The sequence below is a fragment of the Mauremys reevesii genome, linkage group 7 (assembly GCF_016161935.1).
Source record: "Mauremys reevesii isolate NIE-2019 linkage group 7, ASM1616193v1, whole genome shotgun sequence".
In the NCBI taxonomy this organism is placed as follows: domain Eukaryota; kingdom Metazoa; phylum Chordata; order Testudines; family Geoemydidae; genus Mauremys; species Mauremys reevesii.
In genome coordinates this window covers 76,561,118-76,579,763 of record NC_052629.1, presented here as the reverse complement: position 1 = coordinate 76,579,763, position 18,646 = coordinate 76,561,118, and the positions used below count along the sequence as shown (strand labels likewise).

The 18,646-nt window shown below is 53.8% G+C and overlaps 1 protein-coding gene across 8 annotated transcripts in view; it reads left to right on the top strand.

The window, feature by feature from the left end:
• The window catches only part of MON1A (MON1 homolog A, secretory trafficking associated), a 60,834-nt gene extending 44,346 nt beyond the window's left edge, over positions 1-16,488 (top strand). For 4 of the 8 annotated variants that reach the window (XM_039481925.1, XM_039481926.1, XM_039481928.1 and 1 more), the window contains exons 3-7: positions 8,167-8,634; positions 9,510-10,275; positions 11,752-11,899; positions 14,587-14,761; positions 14,867-14,956. In XM_039481925.1, the coding sequence (XP_039337859.1) occupies positions 8,167-8,634; positions 9,510-10,275; positions 11,752-11,899; positions 14,587-14,730 (1,526 nt within the window). In that variant the 3' untranslated portion in view covers positions 14,731-14,761; positions 14,867-14,956. Of the gene's footprint in view, positions 1-7,802; positions 7,869-8,166; positions 8,635-9,509; positions 10,276-11,431; positions 11,573-11,751; positions 11,900-14,586; positions 14,762-14,866 lie in introns of those variants that run through there. The other 4 variants (XM_039481930.1, XR_005582905.1, XR_005582906.1 and 1 more) reach the window with 4 other exon arrangements.
• Positions 16,489-18,646: the final 2,158 nt, after the last annotated feature.

Sequence of the window (18,646 nt, the reverse complement as noted above, 5' to 3'; positions counted from 1 at the left end):
TGCACAGCTTGGATGGGTCATTCAGTCCTTTGTTCAGAGCTTCAGTTTGTAGCAAAGTTCCTCCGGAGGTAAGAAGCAGGATTGAAGGCAAAATTGAGAGGTTTCCAGGGCCTTTTATATTCTCTCTTGTGGGCGGAAACCCCTTTGTTCTCCTGTGCAAAATCACAACCACAAGATGGAGTTTGTAGCCACCTGGGCACGTCACATGTCCATGAATGAGCAGCAAAGAGTCGATCCAGACTAACACGGCTACCCCTCTGATACTATGTCCATGAATGATTCAGCTTTTTGCAGGCCAATGCCATTGTTTACATGTTAGTTTGAACATTCCTAGGAAAGCTCAGATGTAGATTGGCGTCTCCCAAAGTCCATTGTCAGTTAAGTGTTTCATGATTGAGCACTTACTGAGAATAGTCCTTTCTCAAGAAGCTGACCAAATGCTTCACTGAGGCTACTTACAATCAAACACATTGAGATACAAATACATATCCAATATTCATAACTTCAGATACAAAAATGATACACACATACAGACAGCGTAATCGTAACCAGCAAACTACAACCTTTCCATAGGCACCTCACTTGACAACCTTTGTACAATATTTGCTGCAAATATATAACAGTGGTTGCAACAATGATCTATATGGTTACAGTTTAAGTCAATAACGTCACAGCTGGGTGATGGAATGGGGACGTGTCAGAAGTCAAGGCTGCCATGTTTGCTGTGGGATGGTTAGTGGGGAAGCCATCCACCCCAGGGATCTATAGGCGAGACAGCATCCCACAAGCCCTCTATAGTTAATGAGAAACAACTGTGCCATTGTTATGCAGATCAGACGCCCCAGCCAATCAGCAAGCAGAGAATTGCGGAAGAGGACAATGAGCGTAGGGTGATGGGAATGTGGCCATGGGAATGTGGTGCTAACAGGCCTGTGAAGGGCATGGGACCTGCAATGACCCCAGTGGCCAGGATTCTGGGTTGGTGTCTCACCGCCATGGGCAGAGTGGGATGGAGCCAGAGAGGGCAGCTTTCCCCACGGAGTGACCTGCTGGAGGGGGTGGGGCTGGGACAATTATAGAATCATAGAAGATTAATGTTGGAAGAGACCTCAGGAGGTCATCTAGTCTAACTCCCTGCTCAAAGCAGGACCAACCCCAACTAAATCATCCCAGCCAGGGCTTTGTCAAGGCGGGCCTTAAAAACCTCTAAGGAAGGAGATTCCACCCATTCCAGTGCTTCACCACCCTCCTAGTGAAATAGTGTTTCCTTGTATCCAACCTAGACCTCCCCCACTACAACTTGAGACCATTGCTCCTTGTTCTGTCATCTGCCAACACTGAGAACAGCTGAGCTCCATCCTCTTTGTAACCCCCCTTCAGGTATTTGAAGGCCACTGTCAAGTCCCCCCTCACTCTTCTCCAGAATAAAACAGCCCAGTTCCTTCAGCCTCTCCTCGTAAGTCATGTGCCCCAGCCCCCTCATCATTTTCGTTGCCCTCCGCTAGACTCCCTCCAATTTGTCCACATCCTTTCTGAAGTGTGGGGCCCAAAACTGGATGCAGTACTCCAGATGTGCCCTCACCAGTGCTGAATAGAGGTGAATAATCACTTCCCTTGATCTGCTGACAATGTGTCTACCAATGCAGCCCAATATGCCATTAGCCTTCTTGGCAACAAGGGCACACTGTTGACTCAGATCCAGCTTCTCGTCCACTATAATCCCCAGGTCTTTTATGCAGAACTGCCGCTTAGCCAGTTGGTCCCCAGCCTCTAACAGTGCATGGGATTCGTCCGTCCTAAGTGCCGGACTCTGCATTTGTCCTTGTTGAACCTCATCAGATTTCTTTTGGCCTAATCCTCTAATTTGTCTAAGTCACTCTGGAACCTATCCCTACCCTCCAGCTTATCTACCTCTCTCCCTATTTAGTATTATCTGCGAACTTGCTGAGGGTGCAGTTGATCCCATCATCCAGATCATTAATGAAGATGTTGAACAAAACTGGCCCCAGAACCGACCACTGGGGCACTCCGCTTGATACTGGCTGCCAACTAGACATCGAGCCATTGATCACTACCCACTGAGCCCGACGATCTAGCCAGCGTTTTGTCCTCCTTATAGTCCATTCATCCAATCCATACTTCTTTAACTTGCTGGCAAGAATACTGTGGGAGACCGTATCAAAAAATTTGCTAAAGTCAAGCTTTTCCCATATCCACAGAGCCAATTATCTCATAATAGAAGGCAATCAGGTTGGTCAGGCATAACTTGCCCTTGGTGAATCCATGTTGACTGTTCCTGATGCCCTGAGGTTCCACTGGGGGGAGCAGGCCCCCGGGGGAGCTCTACGCCAGCTGGGGACGCCCGACCCTTCATCTGGGATCTTGGAAGTGCAGCTCCAGTGGCAACGCATTGCCAGCCCTTCTAACGCACCCACCCCACTGCTGCCCCAGGAAACCTCCTGACAGAGGGGCCTTGGGCAAAGGGTAACGCAGGCTCAGGCTGCAGGGAGTTTGCTGGACTGGTTGCCAAGTGTGGGGTGAGGAACAATCTGTGCCCCCTCCACCCACCTGGGGATTTAGATAGCAGGGTTTGCAGAGGGCAATCCCTGGTGAGGGCTGGTGCCATGGAGTCTGGGCGTGATCTACGGGAAAAACCCAAGTTACTGACCTGGTGCAGCACTGACCCTTTAAATGTGTGAGTCACAGCGACATGAGAGCTGTCATGCGCTCCCCCCATCAGGGTCATGCCCACTAGGAGAGGACCCCGCTAGGAGCATGCCGTCTGGGCCCTTGGTGGCTGGTTTACTCTGCTCAGTCACCCCCTGCCCCTCGCTCCCTGCAGGGGCTGGACAAGGCTCCCTCCAACAACCCCCAGCACTGGGGCTGGCTCAGCGAGCAAAGGCTGCAGGCATAGCGGCCAGGGGTTCCCTTGCCCTGTGCCCAGTCCCCTGTGTTAAGCCTTGGGCAGCATCTCTAAACCACAGGTCTGCATGGCCTTGGCAGGGTGCCTGCCTCCCCAGCCTAGACTAAAGTCCCCCCCCCAGCTCTGGAGCAGAGATAAGAGAGGCCATAAAACAAGGCGCCTGCCCCAGCCTTGTGCTGGGATAAGAGGGAAAGGAGGTGGTGGTCATGCTATCTGGAGAGACTCAGGACCCTGAGTGGTGACCTCAAGACAGACAGTCACAAATAGGGCAGAGACCCCAACCTGGTAGTCTGGTCTATAATCAGATTTCACCAAGCCCGTAACAAATATGAACTCCTGGATCACTGTCACGGTCTCACCATGGAGTCACAGGCAGTCCCCAATTTATCCTGCCACCCAGACAAATTGGATTTAGTGATAAATGGTCACTTTTGACATAAAAAAATCACACCACATGAGACCAGTCACTTATCCCAGATCATTAGGGTTGGAAGGGATCTCAAGAGATCATCTAGTCCAACCCCCTGCTCACAACAGGACCAATCCCCAAATGGTCCCCTCAAGGATTGAACTCACAACTCTGGATTTAAGCAAGCCAATGCTCAAACCACTGAGCTATCCCTCCCCCTGACCAGTTGGTCCCCTAGATCTTACTCCAAAGACCACGACTGTGGCCAGTCTGTAATAAGCTATCTAAAGGGTTATTAACTAGGAAAAAGGTATAAGGGAGTTATTTACAGGTTAAAGCAAGTGAACGTATCCACCCCAATGAGTTACCATCTAATCCTAAGAGTGAACGAGTTGTAGTGATCTGTCAATTCAAAGTCTCCTTCAGGGCAGACTCAGGAGGCACCCCCTGAGGATCTCTGGCTTTAGGTTAGGCCATGTCTACACTAGCGAGCTTACAGCGGCACAGCTGTCCCAATGCAGCTGCACCTCTGTATGAGTGCTTGTGTAGCCGCTTTATGCCGGTGGGAGAGAGCTCTCCCGTCGACATCATAAAACCATTTCCACAAGTGGTGGTAGCTGTGTCAGCCAGAGAAGCTCTCCCACTAGCACAGTGCTGACCACAATGGCGCTTCTGTAACGTCATTCAGGGTGTGTTTTGTTCACACCCGAGTGACATAAGTTCATAGAATCTCAGGGTTGGAAGGGACCTCAGGAGGTCATCTAGTCCAACCCCCTGCTCAAAGCAGGATCAAACCCAACTAAATCATCCCAGCCAGGGTTTTGTCAAGCCTGACCTTAAAAACCTCTAAGGAAGGAGATTCCACCACCTCCCTAGGTAACCCATTCCAGTGCTTCACCACCCTACTAGTGAAAAAGTTTTTCCTAATGTCCAACCTAAACCTCCCCCTCTGCAACTTGAGACCACTACTCCTTGTTCTGTCATCTTCTACCACTGAGAACAGTCTAGATCCATCCTCTTTGGAACCCCCTTTCAGGTAGTGGAAAGCAGCTATCAAATCCCCCATCATTCTTCTCTTCTGCAGGCTAAACAATCTCAGTTCCCTCAGCCTCTCCTCGTAAGTCATGTGCTCCAGCCCCCTAATCATTTTTGTTGCCCTCTGCTGGACTCTCTCCAATTTATCCACATCCTTCTTGTAGTGTGGGGCCCAAAACTGGACACAGTACTCCAAATGAGGCCTTACCAGTGCTGAATAGAGGGGAATGATCACATCCCTCGATCTGCTGGAAATGCCCCTACTTATAAAACCCAAAATGCCATTAGCCTTCTTGGCAACAAGGGCACACTGTTGACTCATATTCAGCTTTTCGTCCACTGTAACCCCTAGGTCCCTTTCTGCAGAACTGCTGCCCAGCCATTCGGTCCCTAGTCTGTAGCAGTGCATGGGATTCTTCCGTCCTAAGTGCAGGTCTCTGCACTTGTCCTTGTTGAACCTCATCATATTTCTTTTGGCCCAATCCTCTAATTTGTCTAGGTCCCTCTGTATCCTATCCCTACCCTCCAGCATATCAACCACTCCTCCCAGTTTAGTGTCATCTGCAAACTTGCTAAGGGTGCAGTCCACACCATCCCCCAGATCGTTAATGAAGATATTGAACAAAACCGGCCCCAGCACTGACCCTTGGGGCACTCCACTTGATACCGGCTGCCAACTAGACATGGAACCATTGATCACTACCCGTTGAGCCCGACCGTCTAGCCAGTTTTCTATCCACCTTACCATCCATTCATCCAGCCCAGACTTCTTTAACTTGCTGGCAAGAATACTGTGGGAGACTGTATCAAAAGCTTTGCTAAAATCCAGAAATAGCACATCCACTGCTTTCCCCTCATCCACAGAGCCGGTTATCTCATCATAGAAGGCAATTAGGTTAGTCAGGCATGACTTGCCCTTGGTGAATCCATGCTGACTGTTCCTGATCACTTTCCCCTCCTTTAAGTAGTTCAGAATTGATTCCTTGAGGACCTGTTCCATGATTTTTCCAGGGACTGAGGTGAGACTGACTGGCCTGTAGTTCCCTGGATCTTCCTTCTTCCCTTTTTTAAAGATGGGCACTACATTAGCCTTTTTCCAGTCATCCGGGACCTCCCCCGATCGCCATGATTTTTCAAAGATAATGGCCAATGGCTCTGCAATCTCATCGGCCAACTCCTTTAGCACCCTCAGATGCAGCGCATCCGGCCCCATGGACTTGTGCTCATCCAGCTTTTCTAAATAGTCCCGAACTACTTCTTTCTCCACAGAGAGCTGGTCACCTCCTCCCCATACCGTGCTGCAGAGCGCAGCTGTCTGGGAGCTGACCTTGTCTGTGAAGACAGAGGCAAAAAAAGTATTGAGTACACTAGCTTTCTCCACATCCTCTGTCACTAGGTTCCCTCCCTCATTCAGCAAGGGGCCCACACTTTCCTTGACTTTCTTCTTGTTGCTAACATACCTGAAGAAACCCTTCTTGTTACTCCTAACATCTCCAGCTAGCTGCAACTCCAAGTGTGATTTGGCTTTCCTAATTTCACTGCTGCATGCCTGAGCAATACTTTTATACTCCTCCCTGGTTATTTGGCCAATCTTCCACTTCTTGTAAGCTGTTTTTTTGTGTTTAAGACGAGCAAGGATTTCACTGTTAAGCCAAGCTGGTTGCCTGCCATATTTACTTTTCTTCCTACACATCGGGATGGTTTGTTCCTGCAACCTCAATAAGGATTCTTTAAAATACAGCCAGCTTTCCTCGACTCCTTTCCCCGTCATGTTATTCTCCCAGGGGACCTTGCACATCAGTTCCCTGAGGGAGTCGAAGTCTGCTTTTCTGAAGTCCAGGGTCTCTGTTCTACTGCTCTCCTTTCTTCCTTGTGTCAGGATCCTGAACTTGACCATCTCATGGTCACTGCCTCCCAGGTTCCCATCCACTATTGCTTCCTCTACTATTTCTTCCCTGTTTGTGAGCAGCAGGTCAAGAAGAGCTTTTCCCCTAGTTGGTTCCTCCAGCACTTGCACCAGGAAATTGTCCCCTACACTTTCCAAAAACTTCCTGGATTGTCTGTGCACCGCTGTATTGCTCTCCCAGCAGATATCAGGGTGATTAAAGTCACCCATGAGAACCAGGGCCTGTGATCTAGCAACTTCTGTTAGTTGCTGGAAGAAAGTCTTGTCCACCTCATCCCCCTGCTCTGGTGGTCTGTAGCAGACTCCCACCACGACATTACCCTTGTTGTTCATACTTCTAAATTTAATCCAGAGACACTCAGGTTTTTCTGCAGTTTCATACAGGAGCTCTGAGCAGTCATACTGTTCTCTTACATACAACGCAACTCCCCCACCTTTTCTGCCCTGCCTGTCCTTCCTGAACAGTTTATATCCATCCATGACAGTACTCCAATCATGTGAGTCATCCCACCAAGTCTCTGTTATTCCAATTACATCATAATTCCTTGACTGTGCCAGGACTTCTAGTTCTCCCTGCTTGTTCCCCAGGCTTCTTGCATTTGTGTATAGGCATGTAAGATAACTCACTGGTCCCAGTATGGGGCTGGAGCCCTCCCCTCTTGCACTCACCTACTTCTGCTTTCTCCCGATATCCCACTTCCCCACTTACCTCGGGGCTTTGGTCTCCTTCCCCCGGTGAACCTAGTTTACAGCCCTCCTCACTAGGTTAGCCAGCCTGCTTGCAAAAATGCTCTTCCCTCTCTTCGTGAGGTGGAGCCCGTCTCTGCCTAGCAATGCCTAGTTATACCGACCAAAGTGGTCATGTAGACATGGCCTTAGAGTCTCTGGCCCTTCAGAGTTCAAACAGTCAAAAAGATGGAAAACTTTCCTTTGACTTGGTTTTATTTTCTTCATTCAGCTTCCAAGTCCACAGGACGAGCTTCTTTGTAGGTAGTATTTCCAAGGTGCGGATAGGACCGTTAACTAATCCTTTGTATTGCAATGTTTCTTGATGGCCCATCTGATTTTTATAGTCCTTCTGGAAGGGTGGGGGGACAATTCCTGTGCCTGGGTTCACAAATTCAGAGCAAACATTTTCAAAGTTATAACACAAAGCTTACCTCTCTTCTTATAGCCTGGGATACAGACATTGCAATCGAGATTAATGCAGGCAGCAATTTCCAAGCATTTCATAGAGTCTAAACACCCAATGTCTTATAAGAATGTAACACCTCTTTTGAGGAAAACTACCATACAGGTGAAGTGTCTGGTCTCCAGCTAGGAGTTTGTCAGTTCTTAGCTAATGCCTGCAGCCCAGGAAAAAGCTGGTATCTGGCCTGCCAGCATCACCAGGGGTGCAGGGGTTTTCTGTGTGCAGCTGACATGGCACAACCCCAGTAGGGCACAGATAGGTCTGGCAACGCCATTCTGTGACACCATTCAGAGGGTAGCTAGGCTGTACGGTCAGTCATATTGGTTTCTCTTTGCAGGTGTCTGGACAGCCTGACGGCCATGAGAGACTGAGCCAGCCTGGACCCTGGGTGCAGGCATCGGAGGTGCTGGCTCTGCTTTAGGAGTGGGCCTGCTCTGCTACAGAGATGGGGCTCTAACACAGGGTGGGGTTCGGAGTCTTGGGGGTATTGGCCTCTCTCTAGTGGTGAGAATGGGGACACACGAGCCTGACTTTGTTATTGGTCTTGCAGGGGTTGAGTGGGGTTCCCCTCCGTCTGTGGTGTCTCCCAGAGCCTGGCTCATTTCTCCCCACCATCCAGTCGGCTGTCCTAGCTTGTCTTGGAGCAGTCATTTTGGCACTGGAGAGGAGAGGCTAAAGCTCTCCGGTGTCTTGGTTTCCAGGGGCAGGCCAGGAGAGGGCGATGTTTGTTCACACCCGGTCCTATGAGGACCTGACGAGCCCTGAGGATGGAGATGTCGTGTCCAGGAGTCCTGAGGAAGGGCGAGGGGACCAGGCAGACCAGACCAGCATGGAACAGATCAGCAAGGACTTCAGTGAGCTCAGCACACAGCTGACGGGCATGGCGTTAGACCTGGAGGAGGAGATGAGGCCAAGTCAGGAGGACAAGATGGATCTCTCGCTGCAGACTGCCCGGAGAGACTCAGCTCGGTCGGAGAAGGAGGACGAGGACGTGACCATGGAGGCCTGGCGCATGCATCAGAAGCACGTGTTTGTGCTGAGCGAGGCGGGCAAGCCAGTGTATTCCCGCTACGGCTCAGAGGAGGCGCTGTCCAGCACCATGGGAGTGATGATGGCCCTGGTGTCCTTCCTGGAGGCAGAGAAGAATGCCATCAGGTCTATCCATGCAGGTACCATCGCAGGCAGGGGCCAGTTGAGGGCACATGCTGTCTCGGGGGGTATTAGCTGGACCTTAGATGTGATGCTCTGCTGTTGACCGCTGCGCAGAGCGGCCAGAGCACCGGCTTGGACAGGAGCTCACTGCTCCTAGGAGCAGGGCAGGTGCTGGGCCCGGCCTCCAGCTGCACACACAGCTGCCTGATTTGCAAGTGCAGTTACCACAGCTGCGTGTGAGAATCCGGCCATCTGCTGTTGGTTAGTGCTTTGAATGTGCATGCAAATTGAGGGCACTGTGAGATGGTTACAGAGGGAGGCAGATGAGGAGACCAGGGGCCTGTGTTTTGGTGTCTCCCTGGAAAGGGCATATGAAAGCCTGTGGCTCTGACACAGTGCAGGAGAAGCACTGGGTTTCCCTTCCCTGGCTAGGTCCAGGAGCACTGGGTTGCTGGAGAAGCTTACCCTCAGTATCCACCTCACTACAAGGACTGCCATCCTTGCTTCTCAGGCCTGATTTGACACAGAAAATGTAGGTTGATTAGCAGCATAGAGACTGTAGCTAGGTCTTCCATTGGCCTAGGTGCGTCGACACCAGGGGTTAGGTCATAGCTATGGCACTTCCCGTAACTACAACGACCTAACTGCTGGTGTAGTGCAGCTAGGCCAACGGAAGACCTACCCACCATCACTCAGGGAGGTGGTGTTCCTACACCGATCATTTCGTGTAGGCTGTGACTGTGGTACGGGGTTGCGCCGACATAGTAGTGCCTATAGCATAGATGTGGCCTCATTCGCTGACCCTCTGGAGCCACAAGAGCTCCCTGGTATTTCCCAGCAGTGTGCTGCCCTGGGCTAACGTGTCCCTCTCTCTCCCTCTCGTGCTGGGCAGATGGCTACAAGGTGGTCTTTGTGCGCCGGAGCCCCCTGGTGCTGGTGGCCATGGCCCGGACGCGGCAGTCGGAGCAGGAGATCACCCATGAGCTCCTCTACATCTACTACCAGATCCTCAGCTTGCTCACCTGGACCCAGCTCAACCACATCTTCCAGCAGAAGCAGAACTATGACCTACGCAGGCTGCTGGCGGGCTCCGAGCGCATCACTGACAACTTGCTGGACCTGATGGCTCGGGACCCCAGCTTCCTGATGGGTGCCGCACGCTGCCTGCCGATGACAGCGGGGCTCAGGGACACTGTGAGCACCTGCCTCCAGCAGGCCAAGGCCAAAAGCCTGGTGTTCTCCATCCTGCTGTCCAGGAACCAGCTGGTGTCTCTGGTGAGGAAAAAGGACCAGTTCCTGCATCCCATTGACCTGCATTTACTCTTCAACCTCATCAGCTCCTCCTCCTCCTTCCGTGAGGGTGAGGCCTGGACTCCTATCTGCCTGCCCAAGTTCAACTCCAGCGGCTTCTTCCATGCCCACATCTCATACCTGGAGCAGGACATGGACCTGTGCCTGCTCCTGGTCTCCACCGACCGTGAGGACTTCTTCACCGTCTCTGACTGCAAGCGCCGGTTCCAGGAGCGCCTGCGGAAGCGTGGCGTGTCCCATGCCCTGCAGGAGGCCCTGCGCACCCCCTTCTACAGCGTCTCCCAAGTGGGGATCCCAGACCTCAGACACTTCATCTACAAATCCAAGAGCTCGGGGCTGTTTACCAGGTGAGAGTTGAGGTGGGTGTGGTCTCCATCGCCGGACGCGGAGCCAAAGGAAGCGCGCATGGCTGGGATGAGTCCCTGGGGCTGCTCTGTGCCATCAGAGTACAGGGGTAGCTCCCAGCTGTGGCCATGACAGTCAGTGCCAGCCAGGGCTGCTTCCCTGCCTGCCAGATCCTGGGCTGCCACGAGGCTGATGCCAGGGACTGATGGTGCCTGGGTCAGCCTGTAAGTCTCACGGTGCCCCAGAGCCACCACTTGTGCTTACAGCTGGCATTGCATTAGAGCCACACATGGCACCTCGTGCACCACAGTGCAGGTCAGAGACACACGAAGGCCTGGGGTATGTTACTGAGCGTCAGGGTGGGTCTTTCCCAGGTGTGTCCTGAGCAGCTGGCTGTGAGGGGCACTCAGTGCAGAGGGGGTCTTTGCAGGCCTGGCACAGGGCTGCAAGGTGGCAGCTCTAAGGGGGTGCCCTGCAGCCAGAGTCAGGGAGCTCACGAAGCAGCTTCCCCACCCTGACAGTGATTGGTGCTGGGGAGAAGACACCCGCCGCACCCGCTTGAATGCCTCATGTTCCCAGTGCTGCTCCCGACACTGCAGCTTCCCGCTGCTGGCCAAGATAGGCCAGGCTCCAGGCAGCTGGTGCCAGATGGGTCTAGTCCCTGTCTGCACTAGTGCTCCCAACACTGCTCCGGCTTGGGGAGTTGCATCACTGGTGGCATGATGGGAGGGGGAACATCCAGCCAGGCTGCAGTGTGTGACTCCAACTGCAGCTGGTTTCCTAATGAATTGCTCTGGAGGGCTCACTTACCCCCCATCCCCCAGATGCATACTGGGCCCAGAGTGCTCTTTGGACAGCAGCTGGACTTTCCCCCACTGCGGGTGGCACTGATCTGCAGAGACCCCTGTGGTTGGTCTAGGAACAGCTGCCAGGATTCCAGGGCAATGTCATCCAGAAGGTCCCCTTGTGCATGGCTTGAAGACTGGTGTGGGCTGGGGGGGCGTAGAGAGGCCTCCATGGCAAATCCTGGCAAAAAGCAAACTCCGGGGTCTCCACTGCAGTGGTCTAGCAGTGTGTTCATTTGCATATTACATTACCCAGACCTCTTTGCACTAGAGACAGAGAGCAGTGAAGGACATGCTCCTCCTCACCTTGCAGGCTAGCTGCTCTTCACAGCGCCCGATGCTGGGTCCTTCATTGGGTCCAAGAGTTTCCTTGAGAGGAGTTGGCAGTGACAGGCAGGTGTCAGCAAGTGTGCAATTTCCATCAGAGTCACCTGCAACAAGCTGGCAGACATGGGTGAGTGCTCCATCACCCTGCAAGGTGTGCAGGTTAGTTGCACATGTTGCCCACTGGGTTCAGTAGCTTTGTGTGACCCACTGCAGCTGTCCTGGGACAAGGAGTTCTATTGCATGGAGCTTACCCTGGTCAGGTTAACGTTCTGGGGGGTTAATCAAAGGGCAATTTGTTTTTTCCAGCCCTGAGATTGAGGGTCCCTATGTCAGCGAGGAGGAGAAGCAGAGACTGCTGGAGCTATACCAGTACCTACACAGCCGTGCCCACAACTCCTCCCGCCCCCTGAAAAACATCTACTTCACAGGACCCAGTGAAAATCTCCTGGCTTGGGTAAGAACCACTCCTCCTTCCATCAGCTGCCCCACATCTAGAGAGTGTGGACCAGCCAAGACTCTGTCATTTGAGCTAAAGGATTAGTGCTGGCAGCAGTAGTAGACTTTTCTCCTCTTATTATGACCAGCCACTAGAGGAGACAAAGACCCACATGCCATATTGGGGGTAACAAGCTGAGATAGGGGAGCTAGAGTACACTGAAGTGGTCTGGCTAGCGTGTATGTTCCACTGTCCTCTGCATGGAATTTCCTCTGCATGGAACCTGGATACCAACACAGAGTCAGGATAAGTGCCTGGGAAATACATGGGGAGAGAGAGAAAATAAGAACTGCTCAGTGTGTGTCATAAGCCCTATACTATTTGCTGCTCAGGGGAATCTCCTTTAGTTCAAGTGGCAGATTCCTGGGCTTTTGGCATAGGCAGGCCAATCTGAGTTCCAGCCCTCCCGCCACCATGGAGTTCCAAATGGCCATGGTTTTGCAGCACAGTGACAACCATTATGTACCTGGTAACCAGGAGTTTCATAGATGATTCCATCTAGTCTGCCCCCCTCTGTAGAGACTGCCCCCACAATTATTGCTGTTTGAACTAGGGCAGATATTATAGAAAAACATCCCATCTGGATTTAAAAATGGTCAGTGATAGAGAACCCACCACAACCCTGGGTAAGTTGTTCCCGTGGTTAATGCCCCTCACCGTTAAAAATGTACACCTTATTTCCAGTCTAGTTTTGCCTACCTTCAACTTCCACCCATTGGGCTGTTAGACTTGCTGGCCTGAAGAGCCCATTGTTAAATATCTGTTCCCCTTGTAGGTACTTACAGACTGTGATTCTAGTCACCTCTTCACCTTCTTGTTGTTACGCTAAATTGATTGAGCTCCTTGCGTGTCTCATTATAAGGCAGGTTCTCCAATCCTTTAATCAGCCTCCTGGCTCGTCTCTAAACCCGCTCCAATTTGTCAACATCCTTCTTTGCTGCCATACTCTCTTGCTGCTCCTCTGAGAGGCCATCTCTAGTGTGCATCCTCACACAACAGCTGTGAGACCTTTAGGTTGTAGCACAATGATACTGCAGGACCCCGTGGTGATACAATATGAAGACACAGCTAGTGTTGTTCTAGTGTTGTTCTGCAAGCTGGGGGTTGCCCCCTGCTCTGGCTTTTATGGGAGAGTCCTAGCTTTATTGGAGTCTGTAATCAAGTGGGCCGGGGCTCGACCCTCCTGGGGCAGGAGGGGAGCCACACCGACTCCTTACGCGTCCGCTGTCACCGTGGGCTGTGCAGCAGAAAACAGTACAATAAGCTCAGGCCCTTTGGAGCAGGGGCTGAGCAGCAAACGGTACAATAAGCTGAGGCCCTTTGGTGCAGGGGCTGAGCAGCAAACAGTATATAAGGAGCTCAGGCCCTTTTGCTGCTTAGCCCCTGCACCAAACAGTACAGTAAGCTCAGGCCCTTTGGTGCAGGGGCTGAGCAGTAACCAGTCCAACAAGCTCAGGCCCTTTGGTGCAGGGGCTGAGCAGCAAACAGTATATAAGGAGCTCAGGCCCTTTGGTGCAGGGGCTGAGCAGCAAAACTACCAGTAGGTGAAGAGGCCCAGGTCCTTACACCTGAGCGTTGGGTGAGGGGGAAAATTGCCACCCGTGCATGGGGTGGCAGGGGGGACACAGGCCCACCCACTCCACTGTGTCCCAGCCCGGGGCCCTAGCAGCAGCTATCACTGCCACTGGTCAGTGGGGTCCTGACCGCAACACACTGACATCAGGACCTCTGCGCCTGCAGCCTGACAGGGGTCGGCTACCCCCGGGCTACTTCCACTTTCCCCCTCAGGGCTTGCCTCGTCCGGGGCACCAGCTCCAGGCCAGTCAATCTGCATAGGCTCCTCAAGGCCCGGGCTTGGTGGCAGGTCTGGCAGCTCCTCGGGGAAGTCCGGCCAGGCGCGCTCAGGCGGCTCCTCTGGGTAACAGCAGGGGCGGGGGAGCTCCAGCGGCTCCTCTTCGTAGTGGGCGTGGGGGAGTTCCAGCGGCTCCTCCCAGTACTTGTCACGGGGAAGCTCCGGTGGCTCCTCGTCGTAGTGGGCACGGGGAAGCTCCGGCCAGTCAGGACAGCTGCCTCGGGTCCTGGAGGGTTCCCAGTCAGGAGCTCCCGCCGGTACGTCTGCTCCCGGCGGTGGCTGGGCTCCGACTGAGCTCTGGCGGCCGGCTTTTCTACTTCCTGTCCTGCCCCTTGACTTCCAGGGGGCGGGAACAGGTGGTGGTGGCTCTGCCCACTTGGGTGCCTGCAAGGGCGCTCCCTCTGCCGGGCAGGAGGGGAGCCACACCGACTCACTACAGAGTCCTTGATGTGCCAGCATGTACCCATTGCAGCATGTACCCATTGCAGCATGCAGTGCTCCATGTTGAGCTGAGATAGTTTCCAGTATGCAGTGCAGCAAGGCCTTTCCACAGGCCTCATCTCCATGTTAGAGATGAGGGCTGCTGCATTCTAGGAAAAATAGCTGCTAGTCTAGGGCATGAGTGGGCATAACTTGGGCATCTCCCTGGGATGGAAAGGTTAAATCCATCGTTTTTTTGTACAAATCCAGGGAGCTCCCGGGGGGAAGGGATGGCCCTTACAGGGTTTAAACTTTCATAAGCAGAATGGACAATGTTAATTACTGAAACGTGCCAACCACCTTTGCTCCCCAGTTAGGAGGTGGAAAACCCTGTCTGCTTGCAGTCTCTAATGTACGTGTCTTCATAACCCCCCCATGCAGCAGTGCTGCCCTCCCCATTGCTCAGATGGGGAAACTGAGGCCAGAGAGACTACATGATCTGGGCCAAGATCTGTAACAGGGCAAGGAATTGAACCCCCACCTCCTAGGTTAGTGACCTCATTGTTGGGCCATCCTCCTGGATCCCTCCTGGCATCTGGAGGCAGGCTCTGTGTCCAGGCACTGACTGGGATTGGCTCCCATCTCTCCCCCAGGTGACCAGTGCCTTTGAGCTCTACGTGTGCTACAGCCCCCTGGGGACCAAGGCAGCCGCTGTCAGCGCTGTCAACAAGCTGATGAAGTGGATCCGCAGGGAAGAGGACCGACTCTTCATCCTGACACCGCAGACCTACTGATGGGTGCTGTGCCATGCCAGCCATGCTCAGAGGATTCCCGGCTCCAATCAGAACACCCCCCGGGGCAGGCCCCGCCCTCCCGGTGTGCGTGAGGGATGGTGGGAAAGGGGCACCCTTTGGAAGCAGAGCCCTCTGCCCCCCAACGCAGGGAAAGCACATTAATGGGGTTGTTAAATAGCAGATTTTAGAGACCCTAAAGCTTCCCAAGTTGCCTAGCACTGTGACCAGGACCCAGTAGAGACCCCTGCTACTGAGAGGCCACCCCACCTGGACACACATTCCTCGCTACAGCCTCCAGCCAATGCTTCTACCTCACCTGCCACTTCTCAGCCTCCCCACACCATCCTGCTTCCCTACCCTGTTGGGACACTCTTCATTCCTGGGGTATATCCCTCAGTCTGGGGGAGTGGGGGAATCCCCCTGTTGCTAGCTGCCTTCATGGTGGGGCAGGGGAGGGGTAGGCGCTCAGTCTGCACTGGGCTCCTAGGACCCCTGGTTCCTCCTGCAGCACCTCCCCTCTTTTCTCCATCACTAGACTATTCCCAGAGTGCTGAGGTGGCATCTCCACCACTTCAGACCCACCCCGCTATCCCTGGCCTCCAGGTCTCTGAGCTAGGGGTCACTGCCTGTGCACCGCAGAACCTGCTGGCTCCACCTCTGCCCCAGTTTTCTGCCTGGGTCACCAAGGGACGGGTTCTCAGGGGTGTTGGTGGGCAGGGCACACAGGGCGACCTGCCATGAGCAGGAAGGGCCGTACTGCCCAGCGGCTTGGCCCCTTGGTGTGGTCCCTCTCCCTGCTGTCTTCCAGCTTTCCCCTGCTCCTGGCATCTTGATGCCAGCATCTCCCAGCCAGCCCTTTCACAGACCTGTTGGAGGCCTGGGGGGCAGAGAGCACCCGGACAGGAAGAACAGGCCCTTTGGGCTCCAAAGTGAGGAGGCCCTCACGTCGCCTTGTGTTGGCCTGGTCACCCTGGGGAGGGCAGAGTGGCTGGGTCCCCAACCCCAGAAGGATTCACCCCCAGGTCTCCATTAGTCAGTGCCGGCCTCTCCCACCCCCAGGTATTCCCTGGATCTCGCCCAAGCCCGGATCACAGGCAGTTTGCCTGTCCCTGCGGCTGGGTTTTCGGAGCCAGCTCAGCAGCTGATCTGTGTTCATGGCCATGGCACCGGATCCTGGGATGGGGCTGGAGGAGGAAACCAACACCATTGAATAAAGGCTACAGAGAAACGATGGTGGTTTTATTGCGGGGGGATGGCCACATGGTGGCAGCAGAGGATGAGAGCGGGAAAGGGCTGGGTCCAGGGTCTGAGGTTAAAGCCAGTTTCCATTGTGAACCGCACCGGGACCCCTGTTAACTGTCTCTGAAAAGCCAGTCTATGCATCCGAAGAAGTGAGCTGTAGCTCACGAAAGCTCATGCTGAAATAAATTTGTTAGTCTCTAAGGTGCCACAAATACTCCTGTTCTTTTTTCTGAAAAGCCAAACGATCTTTGTTGTAGCCCAAACTGTTTCTGTTGCAGCCTGAACATGCCTGAACTGGATGTCCAGCTGTCCTGTGGTGCTTTACAATGATTATCAGTTGTTCTTATTTTCAGGAATTTGCAATACCACAGCCCAGAACAAATGTCCCATGCGGGGTTAATAAAGTGGGTGCTATGGCCCAGCAGAGGCAGGGGCCACCAGGAGCCCTGCAATGTGCCACTGACCCAAGCAGACTTTAGAATTGTACTGGGATGATGCCAGTGGTAGGCCCAGACCGAGCCAGCACCACGTGCTTGTCCGTGGTCACACCTGCTCCTGGGCCCTGCCCCGGAACAGATAAGGGAAATAATCTATAGCGGTATGAGGCACCTTGATCCTATCCCCTCGGTATAGAGGATAGAGCAGCCCTGGCTGTCCTGTCGGCCTGCTGGGAGAGAGACGTGTCCCTGGGAAATGGAGTGTGACTAGCAGGTGGCAGTCACTGACCTGTCCCAAGAGACCACAGGAAATCGGGCCCCCAGCTCCACGGGTGGAGAAGGATTTGTCTGAGACTTGGAAGATTTTTTCTTCCCTTGCTCACTGCGGGCCCATGAGTGTGAAAGGCACCTAGGCACACAGGGAGCTCTCCATAAACAGGGCTGGGGAGTGAGGAGATGGTTGGGATCAGCCAGTGCCTGCTGCCCAGTGGGGAAATCTGGACTCCAGGATCTGCACAGTGCAGCTATAAACCACATCCTCCCCGGCAGATTTCACAATCCTGCCAGTCATTGCCTCATCTGCCCTGAACCTTAGCTTACAGAGCGCAGCAGCCAGGGATCCCATTCCATGCAAACCTGGGTCCCCTTCGCCACAACCAGCGTGGTGAGTCTCCAGGGGGTTGAGTTTTGGGGTGTCAGTGACCTGGTTTGAGAAGGCCCCTCTGCCTTTCAAGGCTCTGTTGCTATCTTGGGTACCTGGCCCCCATGCCCAGCATATCTGAGCCCCTCAATCCAGAAGAGACTGATCCTCACCTCCCACCCTTCCATGCACAAGAGCTGTACTAGGGTAGGTTCACCCATGGTGAACTTCTTGGGCTGTCACAAGCTTCCAGTGTGACCCTGGGCAAGTCACTTAGCCTCTATGCAGTGGGGATGCTAGTCTTGCCCTGCCTCACTGCGGTGCAAGGGAAATGCGCAATTATGCCATGTGTTGAGAGCCACTGATGCTCTCTATGAGGTGTAATTATTGTTCTACAGATGGGAACAGAGGCACAGCGACAGACCAAAGCTCACACAGGGAGCGAACCAAAGCTGGGAACTGAATCCTGGTCATCTGACTTTCAGGATAGGGGCCAGCCTTCCACTCCATGCTCAGCCTCCACAGTCCAATTCCTGAACCGCCAATACCTTCCCCTTCCTTCCACTGTACATGATGCACTACCAGGCCTGTCCGGCATGGTGACCCTCATTCGGGGAGCAGTCTCACTGGAGCGTAGGGCGAGGGCTGCTCCCATGTGTGTTGGTCTGCAGGGCTGGGCCCTTTGGGTAGAAGGGTAGCGGCTCTCAAATGCCGACAGTGTTACTGCTCCAGTGCGTTGATGCACACAGCGTTTTGCAGGCAAATCCCAAGAGTGGTGGTGTCTGCTCAGAGGCAGCCAGCAGGGGATGAAGGAGGCCAGCAGGAGCAGATGGCTGGCAGCGAGAAGGGCAGTGTGAGGATGAGGCTATGGATGGGGTTCATTGTCCTGAGTCAGAGGTCTTGCAGGATGACCCCTGGGGAAGAAGACTCAGTGACACGACCCAGAGCAGACGAAGGGCTCGGAAAGGTGGATCGAGCTGGTGGAACAGGCATGCTGGGGGTTACGCCAGGGCAGCACTAGGCAGAGCCTTCGGGAAGAGGATGAGGCATGTGGGCTTGCCGTGGGCATAGGCTGGAGGCCGGTGGGTGGATCTGAGCAGGGAGCAGACAGGACCCCCATGGTGGGCCAAGGGAGGAGAGTTTGGCTGCAGTGGGCAGAATGGGCTGGACAGGGGATGGGAGGAAGAGAAGGCTGCAGCCCTCAGGCGAGGCATGAGGCATCTGGGGCAGGAGAGAGCTGATCCCAAGGAGATGGGGAAGAACAATGGGGTTTGGCAGCAGCTGGGCCAGGCTTGGAGAACAGGGAGGGTGAGGGGCCCC